The 25,132-nt window shown below is 39.0% G+C and overlaps 1 protein-coding gene across 1 annotated transcript; it reads right to left on the reverse strand.

Moving 5' to 3' along the window:
• Window positions 1-230: 230 nt before the first annotated feature.
• PAFAH1B2 (platelet activating factor acetylhydrolase 1b catalytic subunit 2) lies at window positions 231-25,099 on the reverse strand. Its single transcript, XM_082411178.1, has 6 exons — window positions 24,951-25,099; window positions 18,768-18,855; window positions 9,781-9,870; window positions 8,835-8,951; window positions 7,088-7,210; window positions 231-3,734 (listed from the first exon to the last, which is right to left on the reverse strand). Exons 2-6 carry the CDS (start codon window positions 18,846-18,848, stop codon window positions 3,456-3,458), a joined length of 690 nt encoding a protein of 229 aa, XP_082267304.1. The 5' UTR covers window positions 18,849-18,855; window positions 24,951-25,099; the 3' UTR covers window positions 231-3,455.
• Between the last annotated feature and the right edge of the window lie 33 nt (window positions 25,100-25,132).

A 25,132-nucleotide genomic window follows, 5' to 3' on the forward strand; every position in this document is an offset into this window, starting at 1 on the left:
ACAATATTTCCATTTAACTACTTAGGATTCCTTCTATCTGCTCATCCTACCCTGCCATTCTGCACCCCCAAGGAGATAAGTGATGAGGGTCAGCTTGGTACATTCAGTGCCACAGAAAAGCAACAGGATGATCTAAGTATCCAATTTGCTTGTGATAAGGTAGAAAAAAAACATCCCTTCTCTCTTCATTGGAATTCAAACTATGATAAAGGAGACAGAAAGACAGCAAGTTTGAGTGAAATGTTTACATTTATATTGAAATATGCACTAAAACAGAATGAGTTCTACTAGTCAATGAAACTTTGCCAAAGCGGAAACACAAACTTCCGTTGGGGAGGTCCAGTCAACTAGCAGCAGTGATCCCCAAGCAGGAACACCAAGGAGAAGCCTGGGAGACCCCACCCCAAAAAGCCTCCTTTCAAGAGATCCCAACTCACTTCTCCCACATGCACCCCACAGATTCAGGAGCACAGCCAGGCTCCTCATTTTCATGTATCTTTAGTTTCTTCTTCGCTGCAATAAATATAAAATTGGCAATGCTCATATACCACAGCACAGACAATATTTCAGGCTTTAGCATACAACTGTAAACAGTGACTAGGTTAAACAAATAAAAAAGATAAAGAAAGTTGAACATTATTTTTAAACAACGACAGAATTCCTAAGAGCAGGGCATGAGCTACTCAAGATTTGTTTTGTTGGGTTCAGGTTTTTGACAAAAAATTCAGGCTTAGACAGATGTTCAAATCGACTCAAGGTGGTAGCCAGAGCACTGCCCATGGCAGTCTAGAATATGTGGGCAGCAAAACAACATGCCCTAGATCACCCTTGGCAGTACATCTTCAACCTGCCACATTCAAGACGGGACTGCAGAAATCTTTATTGTGCCATCACCAGCTGCCATCTAGTGTAGTGGGAATGGGTGGGCAAAGGAATGAAAGTTTGCTGGGAGACAAACAGAATTAACACCTCTGCTGGCTGCCTGGAAAGTTGGCCCCTTAATCACAAGCACAAGTAGGACATTTCACTTGGACAGTGCATTAAACTTCATGTATGTGTGTGTGTGTATATATTTCTCATATATATATATATATATATATATATATATATATATATATATATATATATATGAAATCCAAAGATTAAGCATTAAGTTCTGTCACTGCAACAAACTGGGGTGTCAATCAAAGAAAAACAGATGAACACTTTTTGCCTAAAGCAGTGCAAAGAAAGCTGGCAAGAAATGAAAGTGGACTCAGTATCTGCACATTAGCAACGGGGCAGACTTTTATTTAAAAGGCTAGTGGTTCAAATACTATTGCTCAAATAGCTCTGGTAAATATAAAATGTAGTTAACATCCAAGGTTTATACACAGAAGCAAAGGAGCTGAAGGCCAGCTCACAAAGGGATATTTGATCCTTAGTCAAGAGAGAAGCTAAAAGCACATGCTGCAGGAGTAACCTAATGGGGTTTGTTTGGACCATACTCCTTCCCTCTGACAACAGAAAAAGACCTGGATAGGAAACTGTCTTTTCACACACAAAATTGTGGCTTAATTAAATCTCCTCCCTAGAACTATACCTCAGCTAAGAAAAAAAAAAAAATCTGTCTTGAAAAACTCAAGAACCTGGGCTACTAAAAATAAAAAGGAAAATTTAATATAGTAAACAAGTTTAGTAAACACCACGTATATTTTCAGTTGTTAATGAAGACATGATACATTCAGGAAAGTTTTTGTTTTTGTTTTTTTTAAAGACAAAAAAACCAAAAAACAAAATTCCCAGAAAAAGCCTCGACGAGGAAAAAAAAAAAAAAAAGAAAAAATCAGCCCAAGTTCCATCCCTTTCAGTCAGAAGCGGCTCTTAGCACAAACCACAAATCCCCCTCCAGCACACAAAAGCAATGCCATGTGCCTTGCAAGCAGAGTAAGAAACATATGCCTTAGTTACTGAACTTGAACCTTGCAAGCAGAGTAAGAAACATACGCCTTAGTTACTGAACTTGAACGTTAAGCAGAATCACTGCAGAGCACATTTTGATGGGTTACTTCAATATCCACCTGGTCCAGTTTAAAGTATTTGTTTGTAAATCCAGTTTGTACATATTCCATAGGTATATTAAACAATAAACCACCTGTTGTCCTATTATTTTTTAAATGGCAGGTCTTGTAGCTCAACAAACCATTAAGATTATAAAGAGCTCTCTTGAAAGAAATTCTCAGATGAAGATGTATTAAGGAGAAATCCTGAAGGTTAAACGAAGTTCTTTTTTACTAGTTCTCTTTTACTAAAACAGTGGGATCAAGCAGAATGTCTATTCGGAAGAGCAGTTTCACCATTTCCCCATGAGAAGAGGCCAAATTTTTCTGGACTAATAATAATTTAAAAACTAAGCCAATAAAAATAAAATAAAATATACACCTTAAAATACTACAAAACTTGAAATAAAGTCAGGGCTTATGGAGTGGGAAACAGAGTTCTGATTTTTTTCCCCCCAAAAGAAGGAAAACTGTAACAGGTTTTAAGGGAAAAACAAAACAAACAAACCAGAACTCTGAATACGGATAGCACTACACAGACTCTACAGCACAGACCACCACACAAGAATGAATTACACATCAGTAATATCATCGTGAGAGTAACTGGCTGGGGATTTATACTGCCAGCAACAGAGCTCCTAGGTCAAAAACGTGTTAAAAGCTTGTAATGTTAACAAGGACCCCTCCCACCAAAAAAAAGAGGGGATGAGGGGGAAAAGAGGAAAGGCTGCATGCATGGGTCTATTACAGACACGATATTCAGCAGCATAAAAATAATACCCTCCACTGAGTCCCCCAAATGGGGCAAAACCTATTTTTCACTGTTAAGCATGGGAAAGATTAACAGAGTGGAACAAATTCACCTGTAACCATAGCATCTCCCATATCTGAATGACAAGCACGTTCAATCTGATGTTATATGTTGCTATAACATTGAGAATACGTATGAGTAAAGCAAAATAAAAAACAAAAGGCTAAATTATGAACTTTAAAAACTGGAAAAACATCTGTTTTAAAGCCAAGAAGGTGTTATTCTAATTATTATTATATATGACATAATCCATAGAAAGAAAGGCCAAGGAAAGAATCTTCATTTTGTTCAGTACTTAGGCTTGATGTTGTCCTAGGAAAAACAGTGATAAGTCAATGAATGTGTCACACATACAACTAAAAAGTCCCCTTCTGGTTTCCAATGAATTTAAACAACCATCTTCCTTGGCTAATTTTTCTCCTGTGTCAAACAAACCTTCTATGTACAGGACCAGTTTAAATCCCTCCTCCCCTTCAAACACTAGATATGAACATCCAGGAACATTCTACAATGCAAAGTGCCTTAAGAAAGAGAAGGATTCTGTAGTGCCAGTGATATAACTGATCTGAGGAAGCTGGGACGCTATTAACACTGATGGGAGCCAGTCAGGCAATGGTGGTTTGTTTTTCCTCAGGTGTTTCCTCCAACAATTGCATGATCAGTTCATGGAGGGGTTTGCAGATCTTTGCGTAGCCCCCTCCTGTGAGATGCAGAAAATCAAACATGTCGTGGCAGGAGATGGCACCGTCCGAGTGCACGAAGCCCCCATCTGTATCCAGGAGCTGAACATTGGCAAGTTTCGGCAGGGAAACCTTGAGGAGCTGGTTCACCTTGGCGTTCTTTTGCCTTAAAGGGTTGGGCTTCTCACCTCGAGGTAACAAACCCTGGGGAAGAGCAGAGAAGAATATAAGATGAGAAGACTCACTGTTTTTTCCTACTTACTTGTGATTTCAAATATCCCTGGAACTCTCTACTTGGCACTTGTTATACCTTTGATTTCTGAAACACCGGACTAGACCGGTCTTAATGAAAGTTCTCTGACTATTCCTCCTAGGTTTCTTCCTGAGTTCCTCCTCCTCCTCCTGTCCCTTAACTGCTGGTATTCTTCAGGGTTTTGTCCTTGGCCCAGTACTCTCTCCACCCTACACACTTTAGCCCAGATCTCTTCCTGGAGTTTCAGAACTGTGTACTGAACGTCCAGGTATAGAACCAAACTTGAATGCTCCTGAGGCACACCCAACTTAACACGTCCAAAAACCCATTCATCATCTCCCCCACAGACTATGTTCCTTCTACATTCTCTGTGTCAACTGATCATTCCAACATCCCTGAGTCTCTCATCCCATGTACCTTATCTATTCATCATTAAATTACTCAGCTTTTACATCCTAAGTATTTTTCCAATCCATTCTTTTTTCTGACTATAGACACTGCTATGGCTAGGGAACTTATCAATATTCACCTCAATTAACGTAAAATCTCCTGACTGCTCTTCCTACCTCCAGTGGTATTACCCCTTCAATTTATCCTCCATATAGTCCGCCACATAGCTAGAATAATCTAGCTCAAATACACATCTATTCATTAATGCCACATGGAAGCTACACTAGAACACACGAGAAATGGAGTTGGAACAAACGCTGTCTTGATGAATCAGAGCCACATAATATCTGCTAGTATAAAACAGAGATGTGTTCTAAATTCATTTTTAACTTAATTTGTTAATGATCTAATATAATTTTCAGATAAATCAGATGTCTGTCCTTCTACTATAGTAAATAAAAGCCAGCTCTTATATGGCAAGTGCAAGGTTTTATCATCTCAAACTAGAAATCGCCTTTATACAGATAACTGATCCAATTATAAAATTGTTAGAAATCCCCAACCTTTTAGTTGGTTTATAGCTAATGATGCCACACAGCAAGTTATCGTTATTTAGGCAAAAATGTTGTCACCTGTTTCTCCTACAGGGTATGATAAGAGGTCTTATTTCATAAAAACGGGTTTTCTGTAGGCGTTCTACTAAAAAAATCAAAAAAATTTTTATGCCCAAAGTAAGCGCTTATTCATGTCTGCTTTAAATTTTTTCAGCAAAACGTTGGACCTCGATTATTAACTTACTGTGTGACTGTAAAGTTCCAAAGAGAACTATAGAGAATTATGAATATGCTACCCCAATCCATCTCCTTTCATCCTTGTCAAGTGAAGACAAGGTCAATCCTAAACCCTAGTTTATATAACTGTTAAAAGTATAAGGCTCTGCATCTAATAGTTAACAAAGAAAAGCAGCCCTCAGCGCTGGCACATCAAAGCTTGGTTGAGATATAATGAGCAACCAGGAAGGATGGCCAGTGACCAATAAATACATATGTTATTCTGACTTTCAAAGAATACCATAGTAATTAAAGCCATAAAAAAGGATTAAGCCTCAAGAGCAGGGCGCCATACCTATTGGGATTGTCAAGCAAGGATAAGAAAAATAGCTTATGTACTTGCATAACATTTTCCTTAATAAATGAGTATCAGGGGTATGCCATGTGGTTTTTTCTCTATAATAACTGATAATTGTTAAAACATTATTTTAAAGAAGACAAAAAAATTACACTCCTAATTCCTTTACCATGTAACAACTATTTTAATTTTATTTCCTTTTCCAATTTGCATATTTACTTTCAAGCAATTCTAAATATAATATACATACCGTTTAGTATTTGGACTGTTCACTTAAATACATCATAAATTCTGTTTTCACACAGTCCTCCTAATTGTCATATGATTAGTGCTATTATATTCAATGACTTGTGTAATCATTCCCCAATGGGGTTGATTATTTAGGTTATTTCCAATGTTTTAGTATTGTAGATAACACCACTATATATCAAATTCAAAAGTCTCATTGAAACAAAGAATATTTATGGAGGATTTATTCAGCAACATTCATGCAACAAATATGTCCTAAGCCAACTACAATGTACCACCCACTGTACTTAAGAGATGGACTCTTAACCACAATGTAGTCTTTTCTGGAATAATGCAGGATATAAATAAATACATAAACAAATTAATTAAATACCATGTAATAAAAAAATAAGACCTGGCTCCCCAGAACCCTGTTATATGATAATATCCAAACTCCTAACATGGGACCGGGCTGTGGCTTCTCGCTAACTATCCCAGACTTGAACTTTATTCCAATGATAACCCTAAAACTCTTCTAGCACCCTCCTTCACTCACCCAACAAACACATACATGTATAAGCCTTTGATCATTTCCTTCCTTTCTTCCTCCCTCCCTTTCTCTCGCTCTCATTCTTCTCTGTAATACCTTCTCTTCTTTCATTTCTCTATTTGTCTGGAAACCAATGAATTCTTTAAAACTAAACTCAGATGTCAATTTTTATGTCTAAAATATACCCTGTTCTCCCCTTAGCATACAGTGTAATAATTCTGTTTATATTGCTGTGTCCATCCACCAGCTCCTTGAGAGGAACTGTCTTACTCATTTTTGTATGCTTGGGACCTAGGATAGTGCCTTGTACATCGTGATTCTCGCATGTTTGTTGAATAAATGACTACCTTATTAACACTATATCTCATTAAAGAACTGAATACATGTCAGATTTCTCAAAAACATACATTTTTATCTGGGTTAAGAATATCTACAGGTAAACTTTAACACTGAAATAGACAGCTGTTTATCCCTGAGACCATGAAGACAATGCTTTCATTCTACAAAGGGTAGCATTTCCTGTTAGTGGTAAGACTATGAAGTACCCATTTTCTTCTTGATGGAATCTCTGATATTTTAAAGAATTCAGAGATTCTGATAAATACACCACCTTTACCATATTAACAATGGAACAAAACAACACATCTAGGCTAATCCAAACTAAGGTCTAATAAAAAGAGACTCAGGAACTAGGAGAAGTCTCATATGCAACTTAAAAAATTATCAGAAGATAGTCAAGGGAAAAAAAAAAAAAATTAAGGCAACCTGAGGCAACAAAGAGGATTTCCACTTCTAAACAAGGATGAGCAGAAAAAAGATGACCCCACAGCTGTTCTAGGAAATGAGACCAGTAAGACGATGGGACATATCAGAGAACAGCTTCTCAGGAGCATGATAAACTGCTTCCAACCTAAAGATTCTCTATATTCATGAGTGATCACATTTCTAAAAAGACTCCCCACCTTACCTAATGATACCAAGGTCTCCACCCACCCGAAGACCACATACCAATACAATGATTTTGGCCTGTGGCTGCCTTGTGTTGATAAGTTGTACGATGGCCTCGATTCCACCTGCTACTTCCTCTGCTGTATTTTCATGGTTGTTTGTTCCTACCCAGACAACAATGACCTATAATTGAGGGAAGGAAGAAAAAGAGAAAAAAGATAAATACTCAGGAATGTCCACTAGTTAGTTGAAAATCTTACTTCAAAAATCAAAGAAGGAGGGGCTTCCCTGGTGGCGCACTGGTTGAGAATACGCCTGCCAATGCGGGGGACACGGGTTTGAGCCCTGGTCTGGGAAGATCCCACATGCTGCGGAGCAACTAAGGCCATGCACCACGACTACTGAGCCTGTGCTCTAGAGCCCACGAGCCACAACTACTGAAGCCCGCACGCCTAGAGCCTGTGCTCTGCAACAAGAGAAGCCACCGCAATGAGAAGCCCGTGCACCGCAATAAAGAGTAGTCCCCGCTCGCCGCAACTAGAGAAAGCCCACCAGCGGCAACGAAGACCCAACACAGCCAAAAATAAATAAATAAAATAAATAAATTTTTTAAAAAATCAAAGAAGGAAAGATGAACTTCTCAAATGGTATTGGTAACTTCAACAGGGCAGCCATCTTAAAATATTAATGTATGCCTCATATACATCAGGATAAATTCCAAACAGAAAAACACTTAAGTGGGAAAACTGTACTAGGAAGAGATGAGAAAATTCTTTTATGTGGAGTTGGAAGCTAATCTCTTAAAATCCAGAAGCTATACAAAAAAGATAACAAATTCAACTGTATAAAAATAAAACCACTGCAAGTCAAAAAAGAAAAAAAAAAAGAGAGTGAAATCTAAGAAACATGGGGGAAAATACTTGCAACATCATAAGACTCCCTTAGTAAAAGTACCTTCTAGAAAAAATAAAAGTACCCAAGGGAGTGTAGTGGGTATAAATACACAGTTCTACTCAAGGAAAAGAATCAGTGGGGTGGAGGCTGGATATAGTTTTTGAAAGTTTTTCTCTTTAAAAAAATAATTTTACAAGGTGGCTATCACCTAGAGACATACATCTTACTACGTAACCCAAAGTAATTTCCGCCTGTCACAAAAGAAAGGAATATGCATGAGTTTTTCTGTTAGAAAGGCAAAAATAAAATACTTTCAACTACAGAGACTGTTATCAATGGCTCAGCTTTGTTTTCTTTTTGTTGTTTGGGGTTGAAAAAATTTATATGCAGTGTGCCAACTCAGGATGTTGATAATGCTATAAGGCACTGGGTACATGTTCGGGCTGAACATTTGTTCACATCTGCTTCAAATTTTCTTCAGAAGAACTTGGAGGCCTTGATTACCAATCTGTTTATATGTTTAAATGGATCCAAAATTACCTCCTCAAGTGAATCATAGCCCTGCTCCCACCGCCCACCTCTGAGCACTTTCCCCCTCATACTGCCTCAGGTCAACAGAATAGCATACCTTATTACCATCAAATCTCTTCCTACAGCAGAAGATAATTATAACAATTACAAGTACAAACCAAGCAAGCAATACATTGATTCTTAATTAAGCATGTATGTGGAATGTTCTTAAACAATATCATTTAACTTAAAGGGGCACGAAGCAAAGAACAACAGTGAAATAACGCTTTAAAGAAGCAATTTTTTTTTTTTTTACTACCAGTTTCTGACAATTTAACTATCTGCAAAAGACTCAAGATTAAGGATATTCTTTAAAAAAAAAAAAAAATAAGTTTCATTTCACCTTAGGTTTAATATTCTCCAGTTCTCCATTCTTTAGTCTCCATAAAACATGTCTTGTTGTATCTCCCCCAATTCCAAAATTCAGTGCATGAAGTGGGGAAAAAAGCTCTCGCCATATCTGAAAAGAGAAAAACTTGATTTATTTAAGCTGAAATTAGTGGGAAATAAAATCCCTCAATTGCAATGTGTTGTGAGGCATCTGAAATAAGTTTCCCTTTTCTGTATTCAAATGTAACACTGCAAGCGGTATTCTACCAACTGCTGAAAGGGCTTTGAAGATGCCATTGTGTAACTCAGTTTTCAGTGCAGCTTTAGATCTCAGCTCAAGACCTAAGTCACAGCTCAACCTGATGCCACTTAGGTACCAACATTTATAATTAAGCTGCCAACTCAATAAACTCTCCTTTCCCTTTATTCAACCATTTAAAGGAATAGGGTGAAGCAGAAACATGAGATGAAAAAATTTAGAGTGCTTGAGCCAAAAAGATATAAAGCTATCTTTTCTTTTAAATTTCCCTTGGGAGAATGCCTAACCTCAAAAAGATTCAAAACAGTTCACTACAAAAATATATAAAATATAAAAATGGTAAACACAAATAATAAGAACTGAGAATCATGACTAAGACAAACCTAAATGAGCATATACAAATAAGAAAATAGTAAAATACAAATAAGAATTGAAAATCATGACTAGGACAAATATAAACAAACAAATATAATGTGAAGCTTCTTGGAAGTCAAGGCAAAAAAGGGAGCTTAGTTATAAATAATGTTGTATTTTTTCCTTTGTCTCATCATGCTTGATGGCACAAAGAATCCCATCAGGTAGGTCTGATTTCCCTTCTACTCTGAACTAGAGTGGAATGAATGCAAGTCTGTTATCCACGAATGTGTCACGCATGTGTTGACATGAGCAGCCAAGGACCACCCTCACCCCTGCACCTTACCTCATACTGCTGCATCAACTGCACCATGGAGTCCCCCACGAACAGGACATCCGGCTCTTTGTCTTTGCAGTCCAGGACAAATCTGTTGTGCTGGTGTGAAGAAGAAAGAACAATCAGAAACTGGCATTTTTCCCTGTGAGATTTCTTGGCCTAGACAGAACAGTCGTCCAACCAGTTACTCTGTTGTTAAACATTCTATTTGGTCTGTCCCTAAAGCTGATTCCTCTCAATCTGCTATTAACTCCTGGGCCCTTCTGAAAACCAGAACAGAAAAATGCGTTCATGTTTTTTTAAAAGCTTACCTTTTCCTCCAACTCTTTTAAAGAAAATTTCAGATATACTTAAAGCTGACGTAATATAATGAACACCTGTACACACTCACCTACATTCAACAATAACATTTTCCCACATTTGCTTTATCTGTGTGTGTTTGCTGAATCATTTGAGGGTAAGCTGCAAACATTGTGATTCTTCACCTTTAAATATTTCGCATGCATCTCCTAAGCATAAGGACAGTCTCCTATAAAACCACAGAACTATTATCACATCTAAGAAAATAAACAATAATCCCATAAAATCTAACATTTAATCTTCACAATTGTTCCAAAAGTATTATATGTATCTATTTTTTGAACTAGGATCCAATCAAAAGGCATGCACTTCATTTGAATGATTTTAATATGGCCTTTGAAAATGTCTGCTAACCTCTAAATGTGAGATGTTGGCAAACTGGGACTCAGGCTTTTTCAGTCTAATTCAAGTTTCTAAGCAGGGGTGACCTAGCCCTGGCATGCTTCTCTTTGCTCTTAAGGCATAAGACACCTTTAAAAAGATTTCACCCATTGATGCTAAACTGAAGGACATAGCTTCAATTTTCATATTCATCCCTGAAACAAATTAACATGATGCTTTAGCAGGTCTCTAACCCAGTTCTAGGGAAAGGTCTGAATATTGTTTCTTTTTCTCAAACTCTACATTCAATTATGCTTCCCCTAGGAATTATTTAAGATGGAATTACTATTTAAGTATTTCTGCTGATAATACAAGTGCAGATGACACTGTGGTGAAACTGAGATATTTCACTGCTATTAGTGAAAATACAAAAATATTTCTGGAAATAATTTGACAATTGATTAAGACATCTCTTTTACAGTGACAGGATTTGGGATAACTTTTTCTTTTCTCTTGGGTCCATGTCTTGTGTAAACAATTTTTAAAAATTACTATTGTTTCAATAAGCATTTTTAAACTGAAGGGATAAGATGAGCAAGAATAAAACTTTAGCTAGTTTTATTGAGTAGGTGCTCTTTCACATCACATCGTCTCTCTACTGTGTATGCTAAAGTGCCAACTACCTCTCAATACCAACAAAACAGCTTACGTTTAAAGAATGTCATGGACCTACTAGAGAATGGACTTGAGGATACGGGGAGGGGGAGGGGTGAGATGTGACAGGGTGAGAGAGTGTCATGGACATATATACACTACCAAATGTAAAATAGATAGCTAGTGGGAAGCAGCTGCATAGCACAGGGAGATCAGCTCGGTGGTTTGTGACCACCTAGAGGGGTGGGATAGGGAGGGTGGGAGGGAGGGAGATGCAAGAGGGAAGAGATATGGGAACATATGTATAACTGATTCACTTTGTTATAAAGCAGAAACTAACAACAACAAAAAAAAGAATGTCATGGAATTTAAGCTCTGCTGTTCTAAAGGTTTAAGTGCTCTAAATTTTCTTTTTAAGTATAAAAGTAGTTGCAATGAGCTTGGAAAAACAGAAAAGATCAAAGCAAAACATCTATAATCCTACCATTTTAACCCAGTACCTATTAACATTTTAGGGTATTTTTTTCTCATTATTTTTTCACATCCCCCTGCAACACAGTTGAAACGTATGTATATCTCCTTAAGGCACAATAGCTTTGGGGACAGAAAAACCTATGTTTGAAGTCTAGCTTATCTACTTTCTACTGCAGTGACCTTAAGCAAGTACATAACCCCGAGTTTTGTTTTACACATCTGCTGGCAACTCTGTTTTAGAGTTGTGAAGATGAGAGTTCTATAAAAGGGGCCCAGCTTCTGGCTGCCACCCAGTAGGTACTCAATAAAGAACAGCCATTATAACTGCATTAACATTAGAAATATTTTTCTATGTAGCTACATGATTTTCATAACTATAATTTTTTAAAAAGAGTTTATCGTGTAATTTTTTGTTTTTAATTTTTTTTTTAGCAGTTTTTTTTTTAAAATTTTATTTATTTATTTATTTTTGGCTGTGTTGGGTCTTCGTTTCTGTGTGAGGGCTTTCTCTAGTTGCGGCAAGCGGGGGCCACTCTTCATTGCAGTGCGCGGGCCTCTCACTATCGCGGCCTCTCTTGTTGCGGAGCACAGGCTCCAGACGCGCAGGCTCAGTAATTGTGGCTCACGGGCCTAGCTGCTCCGTGGCATGTGGGATCCTCCCAGACCAGGGCTCGAACCCGTGTCCCCTGCACTGGCAGGCAGATTCTCAACCACTGCACCACCAGGGAAGCCCCTATCGTGTAATTTTTTTTTTAAATCTTCATTTATTTATTTATTTGGCAGCGCCACACAGCTTGCAGGATCTGAGTTCCCCAACCGGGACTGAACCCGGGCCCTCGGCAGTGAGAGCACGGAGTCTTAACCACCGGACCGCCAGGGAATTCCCTATAACCATAATTTTTAACACCACTTAATGCATCCAGTGGCACATTCATTTTTTTTAGCTCTTTATCCTAAAGACAGATTTGCCAGAAGCCTCCTATTGACTGAGATGAAGAAACTTACACACACACACACACATTTTCTTTTACAGGTTGGGAATTTTTAGGGCAAAGGGGATTAACACTTTCATGGATCTTGGAAATACTTCCAAATTACTAACAAAATGGCTACTGGCTATATCTATTCTGACACCAGCAATGTATCAGAACTCATTTTACTATACTTGCACCGGCACGGGTTATTAATATTTTTCTCTCCCTCCTTTCTTTTCCCATTGTTTTAATCTGTACTTTTTGGAAACAAAAAGTTAAAGCTCCTGTCATGCTCATTGAGACACTTATCTAGTATATTTGAGGATATTTTTATTGATAATACAACAAAAAATATCAATGCTTCATCTGTAATATTTACTGCAAATATTTCTGTCAGTCTGCTGCTAAGCCTTCTTTAGGTGGTTAATGTTTTGATACGGACTGTTATTAAATTTGCCTACAGTCAAGTCTTTTAATATCACCCTTAAAAACAACTTACGATTATGGAAAATATCAAGTGTACAGGAAAGCAGAGAGAATAACACAATGGATCTCTGTGTATCCATCACCAGATACAGCAATCATCTAATTTACGGTCACTATGATTTCAACATTCCAGAAACTACTGCCCCATCCCATTCTTAGATTATTTTGAAGCAAACTGAGGGTATAGCATTTCATGTATAAATATTTCAACATGTAGCTCTTAAAAGATTAAAAATATATATAACCACAATACCAGTTCTATCCCTCTAAAATTAATAGTAATCCTTTAATATCAACAAATAACTAGTGAGTGTTCAAATTCAATGTCACAAAATTTTATTTTATGATGTTTTTTAAAATCAGGATCCAGACAATTTGTCTCTTAAATCCCTTTTAATCTATAGGTTTCCCCTCCCTCTGCGACCACCTTCCAAACTTTTTTTTAAGGAATATGACTGTCTGACCTATAGACTCTCCCATAGTCTGGATTCTGTTGACTGCATTCCTGTGGTGGTGGTGGACATGTTCATCTGTTCCAGGTACTTCTTGATATGTGGTACTTAAGTCTAGAATAGGGATGGATATTTTAGCAATACTCCGTAAGTAGTATTGAGTATCACTTCAATACTTAATCATGACTGCTTTTCTTTTATTGTTTTGTTTCTAAATAATTTATCTACAGAAGACCTGCAAAGATTGTAGAGTATTTGCATATATCCCTAACTCAGCTTCTTTCAATGTTAGCATCTTTTATTTTATTTTTTTTTAAAAAACAGAACTTTCAGGTGTAAGGATTTTTTTTTTTAATTTTATTTACTTTTTATTTATTTATTTTTGGCTGCGTTGGGTCTTTGTTGCTGTGTGCGGGCTTTCTCTAGTTGCAGTGAGCGGGGACTACTCTTCACTGTGGTGCATGGGCTTCCCATTGCAGTGGCTTCTCTTGTTGGGGAGCACGGGATCTAGGCATACAGGCTTCATTAGTTGTAGCGTGCAGGCTCAGTAGTCGTGGCTCGCAGGCTCTAGAGAACAGTTGTGGCGCACTGGCTTAGTTGCTCCGCAGCATGTGGGATCTTCCCGGACCAGGGCTCGAACCTGTGTCCCCTGCATTGGCAGGCAGATTCTTAACCACTGCGCCACCAGGGAAGCCCTCAATGTTAGCATCTTATATAAGCATGGTACATTTGTCAAACCTAAGAAATTAACATTAGGGAATACTATCAACTAAAATAAAGTTTATTCAGATCTCACTAATTTTTCCACTAACGTCCATTTCCTGAATCAATCAGGATATCACATTGCATTTAATCTATACATCTCCTTTAACTCTTCCAATATGGGACAGTCTCTTGGTCTTTCCTTGTCTTTCATGACCTGACACATTTAGTTGCGGTAAGGTGTTCTGTAGACAGTCCCTCAATTTGGGTCTGTCTGATGTTTTCCCATGAATAGGGTGAGGTTATGGATTTTTGGGGAAGACTACCACAGAGGTGATGTGCCCTTGTTGTATCATATCAGGGAACATGACTTATTACTGGTGATGTTAATATTGATCATTTGGGTAAGGTGGTGTTTGCCAGTTTTCTCCACTATCAAGTTATTATTTTCCCTTCCATACTCTATATGTTAGAAGCAAGACACTAAATTCAGCTCCAACTCCTAGAGGGAGGGGTATCAAAAAATATGTGGGCGTATGTTAGAACCACCAAAGTAATTTACAGGGAGATACTCTAAGGCTAGGCAAATATACCGTTTCTCCTTAAAGTTGTGTCCACTAATGTTAGTATTCATCAATGGATCTTGCCTACAGTAATTATTACTGCAGTGTTCTATCCAGGATTTTCTTTTCCCTCTTTACTTCTACATTTATTAATTAAAATTATTCTGTAAGGAAGATTTAGCCCTTCTCCCCTATTTATTTATTCATCCACTCATTTATTTATAGCAGAACGGATTAATGAACACTTATTTTATTCTTTCAGTTATAAACCAGTAATACCATCATTTGTTACACTGCTCAAAATGTTCAACTTTGCACTCTGGGGGCTCTTTCAGGTCTTTTATGTGGTCAAAGTTAGTATCATCAATGAGACAAACCAATACCACATGTATTCTATGTGATGCACTGGGGACCCATCACTTCAGTGATATTCCTGCCGTCCATCTTTTTTTTTTCTTTTCTTTTTTGAGTAGTTTCTTGCTTTCTTGCACTACAAGATGCTACAGGCCCATATTTTTATTTTCTTTGCTCCAGCTATAGAATCAATCATTTCTCCAAGGAGCCCTGGTTCCTTTCATTGGAGAACTGTATTTAAAAACCAAGATCTAGGTATATAATATATTTTAATATAAGTTAGTCCTTCCATATTATACAAGTTTTCAAAAAAATTTAAATATTCATATCTGTTTTTCTTCCATTTGACTAATTTTTTCCCAGTCAGTGCTAATCATTTAAAGTCTTCTAATTTACGCCAGAAACAACAAAGGCATCTAGTCTTAGTTACTACTTTTAGTAAACTTATAAATGACCTAAATGCACATCAATGAGATAACAGACAACCCACTGTGCTATTTTCATATAAAATAATTGAATACTACTTGAAGAGAAAAAAATGAATAAACTACAGCTATATTTTTAATATGTATGATTACTGCAGAAAAAAATACATTCAGAAAGATACTATGTACAGTTTAAAAACGTGCAGGGGGCTTCCCTGGTGGCGCAGTGGTTGAGAATCTGCCTGCTAATGCAGGGGACACGGGTTCGCGCCCTGGTCTGGGAAGATCCCACATGCCGCGGAGCAGCTAGACCCGTGAGCCACAACTACTGAGCCTGCGCGTCTGGAGCCTGTGCTCCGCAACAAGAGAGGCCACGATAGTGAGAGGCCCGCGCACCGCGATGAAGAGTGGCCCCCGCTTGCCGCAACTAGAGAAAGCCCTAGCACAGAAACGAAGACCCAACATAGCAATCAAGCAATCAATCAATTAAAAAAAAATTAAAACTTAAAAAAAAAAAAAGAAAAAAAAAACGTGCAAAAAGGGACTGCCTTGGTGGCACAGTGGTTAAGGATCCACCTGCCAATGCAGGGGACACGGGTTCGAGCCCTGGTCTGGGAAGACCCCACATGCCACGGAGCAACTAAGCCCGTGTGCCACAACTACTGAGCCTGCGCTCCAGAGCCCGCAAGCCACACCTACTGAGCCTGTGTGCCACAGCTACTGAAGCCTGCGCGCCTAGAGCCCACGCTCCGCAACGAGAAGCCACCACAATGAGAAGAAGCCTGCACACCGCAACGAAGAGTAGCCCCCGCTCACCGCAACTAGAGAAAGCCCGCAGGCAGCAATGAAGACCCAACACAGCCAAATATAAATAAATTAATTAATTAATAAAAAAAAGTGCAAAAATACTAACTATATTGTTTAGGGATTATATATGTAGTATGTAAATACATGAAATTACTGGCTTGGGGGTGGGGAGGTAGGAAAGAGAAAGAAATGTGATCAATGAGGGGTATACAGGGAACAGCAATTCTTTTAGCAATGTTTTATTTTTTTAGGGTGAGTAGCAAATACACAGATGCTCAAAATATTTCATAATACTTTTTTAAAGATATAAACAAATGAGGAAGATTAAGAAAGAATAATCACGAAATTGATCCATAGCAGAGCAGTCAAAATAAAAAACTACCACTCAGGGCTTCCCTGGTGGCGCAGTGGTTGAGAATCTGCCTGCCAATGCAGGCGACACGGGTTCGAGCCCTGGTCTGGGAAGATCCCATATGCTGCGGAGCAACTAGGCCCGTGAGCCACAATTACTGAGCCTGCGTGTCTGGAGCCTGTCCTCCACAACAAGAGAGGCCACGATAATGAGAGGCCCGCGCACGGCGATGAAGAGTGGCCCCCACTTGCCGCAACTAGAGAAAGCCCTAGCACAGAAACGAAGACCCAACACAGCCATAAATAAGTAAATTAAAAAATTAAAAAAACCCAAAAAACAAAAAACTACCACTCAAAATAAGCTAGTTGAAAGACTGATTTTTAAGTCTGAGACGACCAAAACAGAAAGAGAATACAACTATGAAGAGTATAAAGAGAATCACTAAATACTAAAACAGGAAACTCTGGGGACTTAAAATCATATAGAACTTGTTAGTTCAAAAGGTAATACGGGGCTTCCCTGGTGGCGCAGCGGTTGAGAATCTGCCTGCCAATGCAGGGGACACAGGTTCAAGCCCTGGTCTGGGAAGATCCCACATGCCGCGGAGCAACTAGGCCTGTGAGCCACAACTACTGAGCCTGCGCGTCTGGAGCTTGTGCTCCCCAACAAGAGAGGCCACGACAGTGAGAGGCCCGCACACCGCGATGAAGAGTGGCCTCCGCTCATCGCAACTAGAGAAAGCCCTCACACAGAAACGAAGACCCAACACAGCCAAAATAAATAAATAAATAAATAAATAGCGTTCCCTTAAAAAAAAAAAAAAAAGTCCACTTGTGTTGCTTTAAAAAAAAAAAAAGTAAAATTAATAAAGTAATCTATATTAAAAAAAAGGTAATACGGTTGGAAACAGATAAAGGTTAAATATAGTTATTGTTAAGTGACAACACTTATTAAAAGCAAGCTACAAATACTGAAAAAAAAAAGTGTTAAAAAAAACAATGGGACATACTGAGAGGGCAAAGGGGCCAGAGCCTGAAGGGATTCCCACTTGCTAAACCTTGGACAATGAGTTTCAAAATTACAGTGGATTATAACCCACTTGACTAAAATAAGAACCTGTGAGACCATATTATAACGAAATAGAATTGGTTTAGGCCAACACCATCTTAACCAAGTGATCAAAGCTACTATCATCAATGAGACAAATCAACATCACATGCTTTCTATGTGATGCACTGAAGACATCACTTCCCTGATACTCCTGACAAAAATGTATAATGTGAATCTTGATTATGAGAAAAGAGAGGGACATTTCACAAAATAAATGGCCTATACTATTCCAAATGGTCAAGGTCATGAAAAACAAAGGCTAAGAAATGTTTCTGATTAAAGGAGAATGAAGAGAAACGACAACCAAATGCAATGTGTGATCCTAGACTGGGAAGAAAATTGATATAAACAACACTACTGGGACAACTACAGAAATCTGAATATGGTTTTTGGATTAGGTAACAGTATAATGTCAGTGTTAAATTTCCTGATTTTAATAACTGTATTGTAGTTATGTAAGAAAAAGTTCTTGTTTTCAAAAAACACACTCAAATATTTAGGGGTAAAGGGGCATTGTGATGACTGCAACATACTTTCAAATGATTCAGAAAAAACTGTAAGTTGGTAAATGGTACAGATACAGACAGAATGATTAGGCAGATGTGGCAAAATGTTAACAAGGTGCAAGTCTAGATGAAGGATATAGGAAGTTCCTTCTAAAGTGTTTGTAATATTTGTATAATTTTGAAATTACTTCAAAATTTAAAAAAGCTTAAAGAAAGAATACTGTAGAGACACTGTCATCTATTAAAATTAACAGTACGCAATGCCCATGCTCTCAAAATATTCCTCAGTTCCAACATCACATGGTGATTAGGAATGACATCTCTAACATTAGATTTTTATTTACAGTAATCAATTCTTGTTGACCATTAAAAACACCCCATTGTAGCTCTGGTTAAAAGACTCTAAAAATTGAAGAGACTCATCTATGTGAATAACGCATGTGCACCTCCTTTTACCTGAGACATCCATCTGTCATCTCCTTGAATATCTTCCGCTGCATGTGGAATGGCTGCTGGGTTTGAGTCTCCTTGGCTCATTCTACACCTGAGGAAAAAAAAGTCTATGTTATGTTTTGTTCACTGACAGGAATGTTTCTTTGTTACCACTTACTTAAATATTACATGTCAGGTTTTAAATAAGAATAAGAATTAAATAAATTTCATTGGGTTTTGCCTAGAAATGATGCAACTGGAGTTTATTTTCAGCAGAGACGAGGTCCAGGACATGACTGCCTAAGTCCCATAAATATCTAGCACTACTAAACTTCCAGACAGGTTTGAATATCATTCAGGAACAATGCATTACATCAGTATATACCTTACACCTATATTAATTTTTCATAAATACATGTTATTGTAAGAACCAAATGACAAGGAATTAAACCCTTCAAGTTCAATGACATCTACATTAGAGCCTTTTAGGCTGCTAGAGTTACACACTTAAGAATTAGTACAGCACCGATTAGAATCCAGTGATCACTAAACATCACACAAATACCTGTATTACAGATGATGACAAAACTAGTCGTGGGCTTTGGCAGTGGTTTTTTCATTTTTATTATTTATTATTATTTTTAATTTTTAATTTTTTTGGCAGTGCCCCGCAGCATCGAGTTCCATGACCAGGGATCAAACCCATGTCCCCCGCAGTGGGAGCGCAGCAGAGTGTTAATAACCGCTAGCCCACTAGGGAAGTTCCTGGCATTGGTTTTTTACAAATGTTTACTAGGTATTTCTATTTTTGACAGGTATCCACTAAAAAAAATTTGATTAACGACGAACCTAAATATGGCATCTGATAGTGGAGAAGAAGGAATAAGTGAAATTCAGGAAAATTAGAAATGCTAATCTTCTAGAAAGACAAGTAAGAAACCAGACTGTTTTCAACCAACTCTGGAGAATACATACTAGAGACATTAGGCTCAAGAGATTACTTGGAAAATGCAAAGGATGATGAAAGAGAAAAAGCTGGGGTTTTGTGGCTTATAGAAAAAAAGGCCATACTCTCTATTTCTTTCCTTTGCCATCCTCAAATACAACTAAACTTTCTCAGAAAGAGGACTGAGTTATAGCCTTTTAATAAGTATTCACTGAGTAAACAAAACACCCTGGATTACCAAGGTAGTAGTTTTTGAGGATCAAAAAGTAACAAACCCTAAACATGAAAGCAAACCTTCATGAAAAATAAACTACAGAAGCAAACAATTTTAACACTAATTATGTAAATAAATTCGATCAGTTCCAAATGACACTAGGTCTAAAAAAAACTGGGCTCAGGGTTAAGCCTATATCTGACTAAAGATGTAAAATATCATTCACAACCTGTGTATATTTCTTTAGATTACTAAAATTTGCAACCATCAGAAAATAATAACTACCTATGAAGGACTATCTACTCTATGCTTTATACATACCACCTCCGATCCTCACAAAAGTACTGCAAAATGAAGAAAACGAGGATCAGATAATTTAGGTACTTTGTTCAGTGACTGAAATGAGGTTTGTCTGACCCCAATTACGTCACATCTGGCCCACTGATCACAAACCAGTTCACGCTGACTCCCTAAAGGGGACCTATATCTAACCACGTCACCCAAAAGACTTATGACATACCACACGGAGCTAAAAACATCAATGTAAAATGCAAGAATCGGGAAGAATTGCAAGATGAACCTATATAGTTCCAATCAGACTATGATATCTGTTTGGAGTTTCACTGTCTAAGCAAAGTGTGGAAAAATCAGAAGATACATAAAAGAAAAAAAAAAAGGATTACAGGGTTAAAACAAATAGCCACACAGAAACTTCTTGTTTTTAGCCAATAAAACATTCTAAATCTTCCATATAAAAGTTTCTTGGGGTCTACGTTCAATGCTTGATTCAAGTCTGGCTATTCAGATTAAATCTGATATGGCACTTAATAATCATTTTAATTTTAGTAAGTAACTTTCTTCCCCGCTGATCAAAAAGCTCTATTGTCCTTAAGACCAACAAGGAGCAACTTTTCCCATTTTCTGGATTTCAAAATTAGATATATAATGTAAAGAAATACAGCAACAAAACAGCTCCATTTTCCACTCACTAATTGAAAAAGTCTATTTCCTAACTTTTAAAATAGATTTTAAAAACCCAACTATTTCTCATTCATTTTCCCACCTGGAGAAACTCTTAACATGTTAGGTATTTTTGAGGCAAAAGTTAACTGACACAGGGTTAACTGAGTGATCACTACTAAAAAGGAGAAAAATAATCTGCCCCCCTCTCACTGTGTGATTATGTAATTGAAACCATTTTTCCTGGGGATTGTTAAAAGAACAAAGATGACAAAACTGTACATATGAGGTGCCGCCACAATAAAATGTATCCAAATTCATCCCTCACCACGTAAAGACACAATGCAGGCACTCCAACTACATTTCAGTTCTTGGAACACCATGTTCAGATTTTGTTGAAAAATTTAAGAATTTTGACAAACCAGAGGGTGTTTCAAGGAAAGGAGCCAAGATGGTGAGAAATTAGAAAACCTGTCATATCAGAAATAGTTGAAAGAAACAGGTATGCTTATAATCTGCAGAAAAACTGGTTGAGGAAGAGGAAATCATGGGACAAATAGCTGTCAAAGTATTTGAAGATTACTAGGAAGGGACTTTAGGCTTATTCTGCATGTCCCCAAATAGGAAGACAAGGCCAGTAGACACAATGTACAGTGAAACAAATTTCTAACAAACAGAACTGCAAATGACATGACCTGCCTCTCAAGGCAGATTCCTCCCAAGGGGCCGCAGAGACTAGGTGAACACCTACTAGTAAAGCATAAAGTGAACTAAAGCATATGAGTAAAGACTGGCCCAGATTAGCGGGATTCAAACATTTTTTAATGTTTTAGAATCTTTTTGAAATGTTGCTCAATATATGTATATTTATAAATTAGATGTGAATTGCTGTTAACCTGTATATTAAATATTCGTAATTTTTTCCTTTTTTACGTAAAAAAGAATGAATGTAAAAAGAGGTTCTAAATATTTTCCTATATGCCTATGGATCTCCTTATGCATCCCAAGGCAGCACACATACTCTACTTTCAAGACCAGTGGTCTATATAAACTGTAAGATCTCTTTAGATCTATGATTCAATTTACAGACATGGATTTTTAGAGTTTCTCCAACAGGTAAACAACTGATCAAAAAATAATAACTGCAATAAAGATTTATTAAGAACTTACTATTTACAAGACACTGTGCTAGGAGCTTTGTTATTTAAATAAAACTGAAGCTCAGGGAGATTTAAGGAAACTGCTCCATGATAGGGAGAGCTGGGATTTGAACTCAGGGTGATATACTACCCTCCAAAACCTATTACTCTTGAGCAAAGGGCATTAGGCTCTATACAGAAAAGACTGTATGAAACAATGATAAATTCTAATTTACTAAGTCAATTCACTTATATATCCTATTACTACAACCCAAATTTAATGGCATTCTGATACCCTGAGCAAAACACTTTCATCTCAGTCCTAAATTTTGTCATGAGCAAAATGAAAAAGCTGTAGGGACAGAGAAACTGAGAAACAAAATGTCACTTATCTCAAGTTACTAGGGAGGTAAAACTGAGAGAATTTAGCACAATATTCCCAATTAGCTAGTCTTTTTCTTCTTTAACTATGAATACAAGGTCATCCTCCTTCCTCCTCTGAGCAAAATTTGTTTCTTTGTGCCTTCAGACACTTGGATTTTGGATTATTTTGCCAAATCAAAATCTTACAATACAAGGTAGCTTTCAGTTTTACCTGTGCCTATGGCTTGGTAACATTTTTAAACAGCGGTTAAAAAAAAAAACAACAACTGAGGGGCAAACCCACGTAATCTCCTCTTTAAGAACCAAACTAGGGGTACTTCTCTGACAATCCAGTGGTTAAGACTCCGCACAGGGGGCGTGGGTTCAATCCCTGGTCAGGGAACTAAGATCCCACATGCCATGCGGTGAGGCCAAAGGATTTAAAAAAAAAAAGAAAGAAAGAAAGAAATAAAAGAAAAGAAAAAAAGAAGAACCAAGCTGGGGACTATGCATTTAGGGGATTCAAATAATTCGGGAGTTAGATAAAAAAAACTGTGTACTGTTTATAATAAAAATGAATAATCAATCAGGAGCCATCCTGAGAACAGCCTGTGGTGGGTCACAAAAATCTGAGTGATTTGGGGTTTCCTGCCTCACGAAGAGAGCAATATCGTGGCACAGAAGTATTCAGAATGCTGTAATTAGTAACAACAGAAAAAGTAGCAACAGAGAGGGATTTGACTCCCATCTCACCTCACTGATTCATAATAATCGCCTCTGTGCAGCAAGTCATTAACTTCTGAGGTAACAAACAGCATGTTCAGTTAGAAAAACCCAACAGAATGGAAATACAGGTCCGAAGAAATTAATTTATCAGGAGACATACTCTTCCAGGGAAGCTTTAACTGTCCACTAAAATGAGTTCTCTGGGAAGATGAGGAGTAAGTGACTTGCACAGCATTTCCCAATTTTCCTGCATTTTCTGTCTTCTCTACTTAACTCCGACTATGACAGTCTTAACACCAGAATTTCCAAATGCTTATACCAGCGTGGTGTAGTGTGTGTCTAATCAAAAACCAGTTCCAACAACAAAGAATTATAAATACTCAAGCTGAGCTGGATGTTTCTTTAGTTTAACCAGGAAACAGATGGAGGGGGAAAGTTGCACTAAGAATTAAAAGATTTAGAATGTTTCCACTCTGACCTCAGACCCTTCATTTTGTTTCAGATGGAGCTGGCAGGGTTATTCTAAAGGCCAAGGCAGGCCTCATCCCTAGTACCCTGCCTCTGTGGGCTGGTGGATGGGTCCCGGGGTTCCAGCACATTCAGAATTTATTATCAAATGCCCAAGCCAACGCATTAAAGCACAGTGATTTCATACTCCTCCCCTGCTCCCGCACAAGGAGGCAACCTTTATATCAGAACAATGTGCCCAGGAGAAGAATCCAAAGACACAAGGCATATCCAAGGTAAAGGCGTATTCAGATGCTCAAGGAGGCAATACCCCGTGTTTTCTCCATACCTTTACCACTTCCCCAACATGACCCCCCCCCCATTTAAAGCTGTACAAAATGAGGCCTTAGGGTGGGTCCAGGTGGTCTTCCCTTTCTCCATGGGTAAGCTCTAAAAAGAGGCCAAAGCTTCATGTGTTTGGTTTTCTTAAGGTTTGTATACACACTATGAAAAGCAACGCTGGCCTGGGAGGTATGGAAAGAATAGTGAGTCACCGTGCAACGGGTACATCACAAACCTGAAGGCCAGAAGATCCTGATCTGGTACATGGACATGGACCAGGTAAAAAGCACCTAAGAAAACCTGTCCATTGGTAGGTTTAACTAGTTGGTTGACCTTGGGCAAATCACCAGCCTCGCTGGGCCTCATCTCTAAAGTGAGGTGCTGGACTAGACAGCCCTCTAAGAAATAAGCCCTTCTAAGTCGTGACAGCCTATGGATTTTTAAATATACTAGAGGAGGTAACGGAGAAGTTTCTGACGGGTGGGAAAAAGTGCTCCGTCAAAAAAACAGTAACGGGTCTGACCCCGCGCTAACGGCCTCCCAGACAGAGGAAAGGGGAGAAAAGGGTCAGAGGTTCAACCTCGGGAAGAAGGGAAAGGCAACAGCCGAGACCCGAGGCAGAAGCGTGGCTGGAAATGGGGCTGGAGGCGGCGAGCCCCGGGCCGGGGTAGCGGGGGATGCAGGGCGGCCTGCTCCGGGGGCGGGCAGGGCCGGATCGGGCCGGGCGGCGCGCCCCGCCACGGTGCTCGGCCGCGGGAAGAGGCGGGGCGGCTGGGCGGCCGAGGAGGCAGCAGGTTTGGGGGTGGGGTACTGGGGAAAGGCTCCGAGGGAGGCGGCGAGCGGCCTGGAGGTGGGGGGGGCAGAGCGGGCGGCCAGGGAACCCACGCCGGGCCAGCCGAGAAGGGGCGAGCGCGGGACGCACCCCAAGGCTCGGGGGGGAGGGGTGGCGCGGGGGAGGGGCCGGCAGGGTGGGGGAGGGGAGGTCGCGGGCCTCTCACAATAACAAATAGCAGCCTCTTCCAACCCCCACCTCTAAGCCACCGGTTCCCCGAGCCCCGGAATGCACTCACTCAGGCACAGGGTCCGTGCGGGCCCCAAGCGGCTGCGGCGTCGGCGGGTCGCGCGTCTGTCGCTCGCTCAGTCCTGGCGGCCCCGCTCCGGCGCGTCCCTCCTCCGGCCTCAGCACCCGCTGCAGCGCCCCCACTTCCGGTTCCCCTGCCACTCAGGCAAATGGCTTGCGGAAGTCCCGCCC

This window comes from Balaenoptera physalus (genome assembly GCF_965194825.1).
Source record: "Balaenoptera physalus genome assembly, chromosome: 10".
NCBI classification, from domain to species: Eukaryota; Metazoa; Chordata; class Mammalia; order Artiodactyla; family Balaenopteridae; genus Balaenoptera; species Balaenoptera physalus.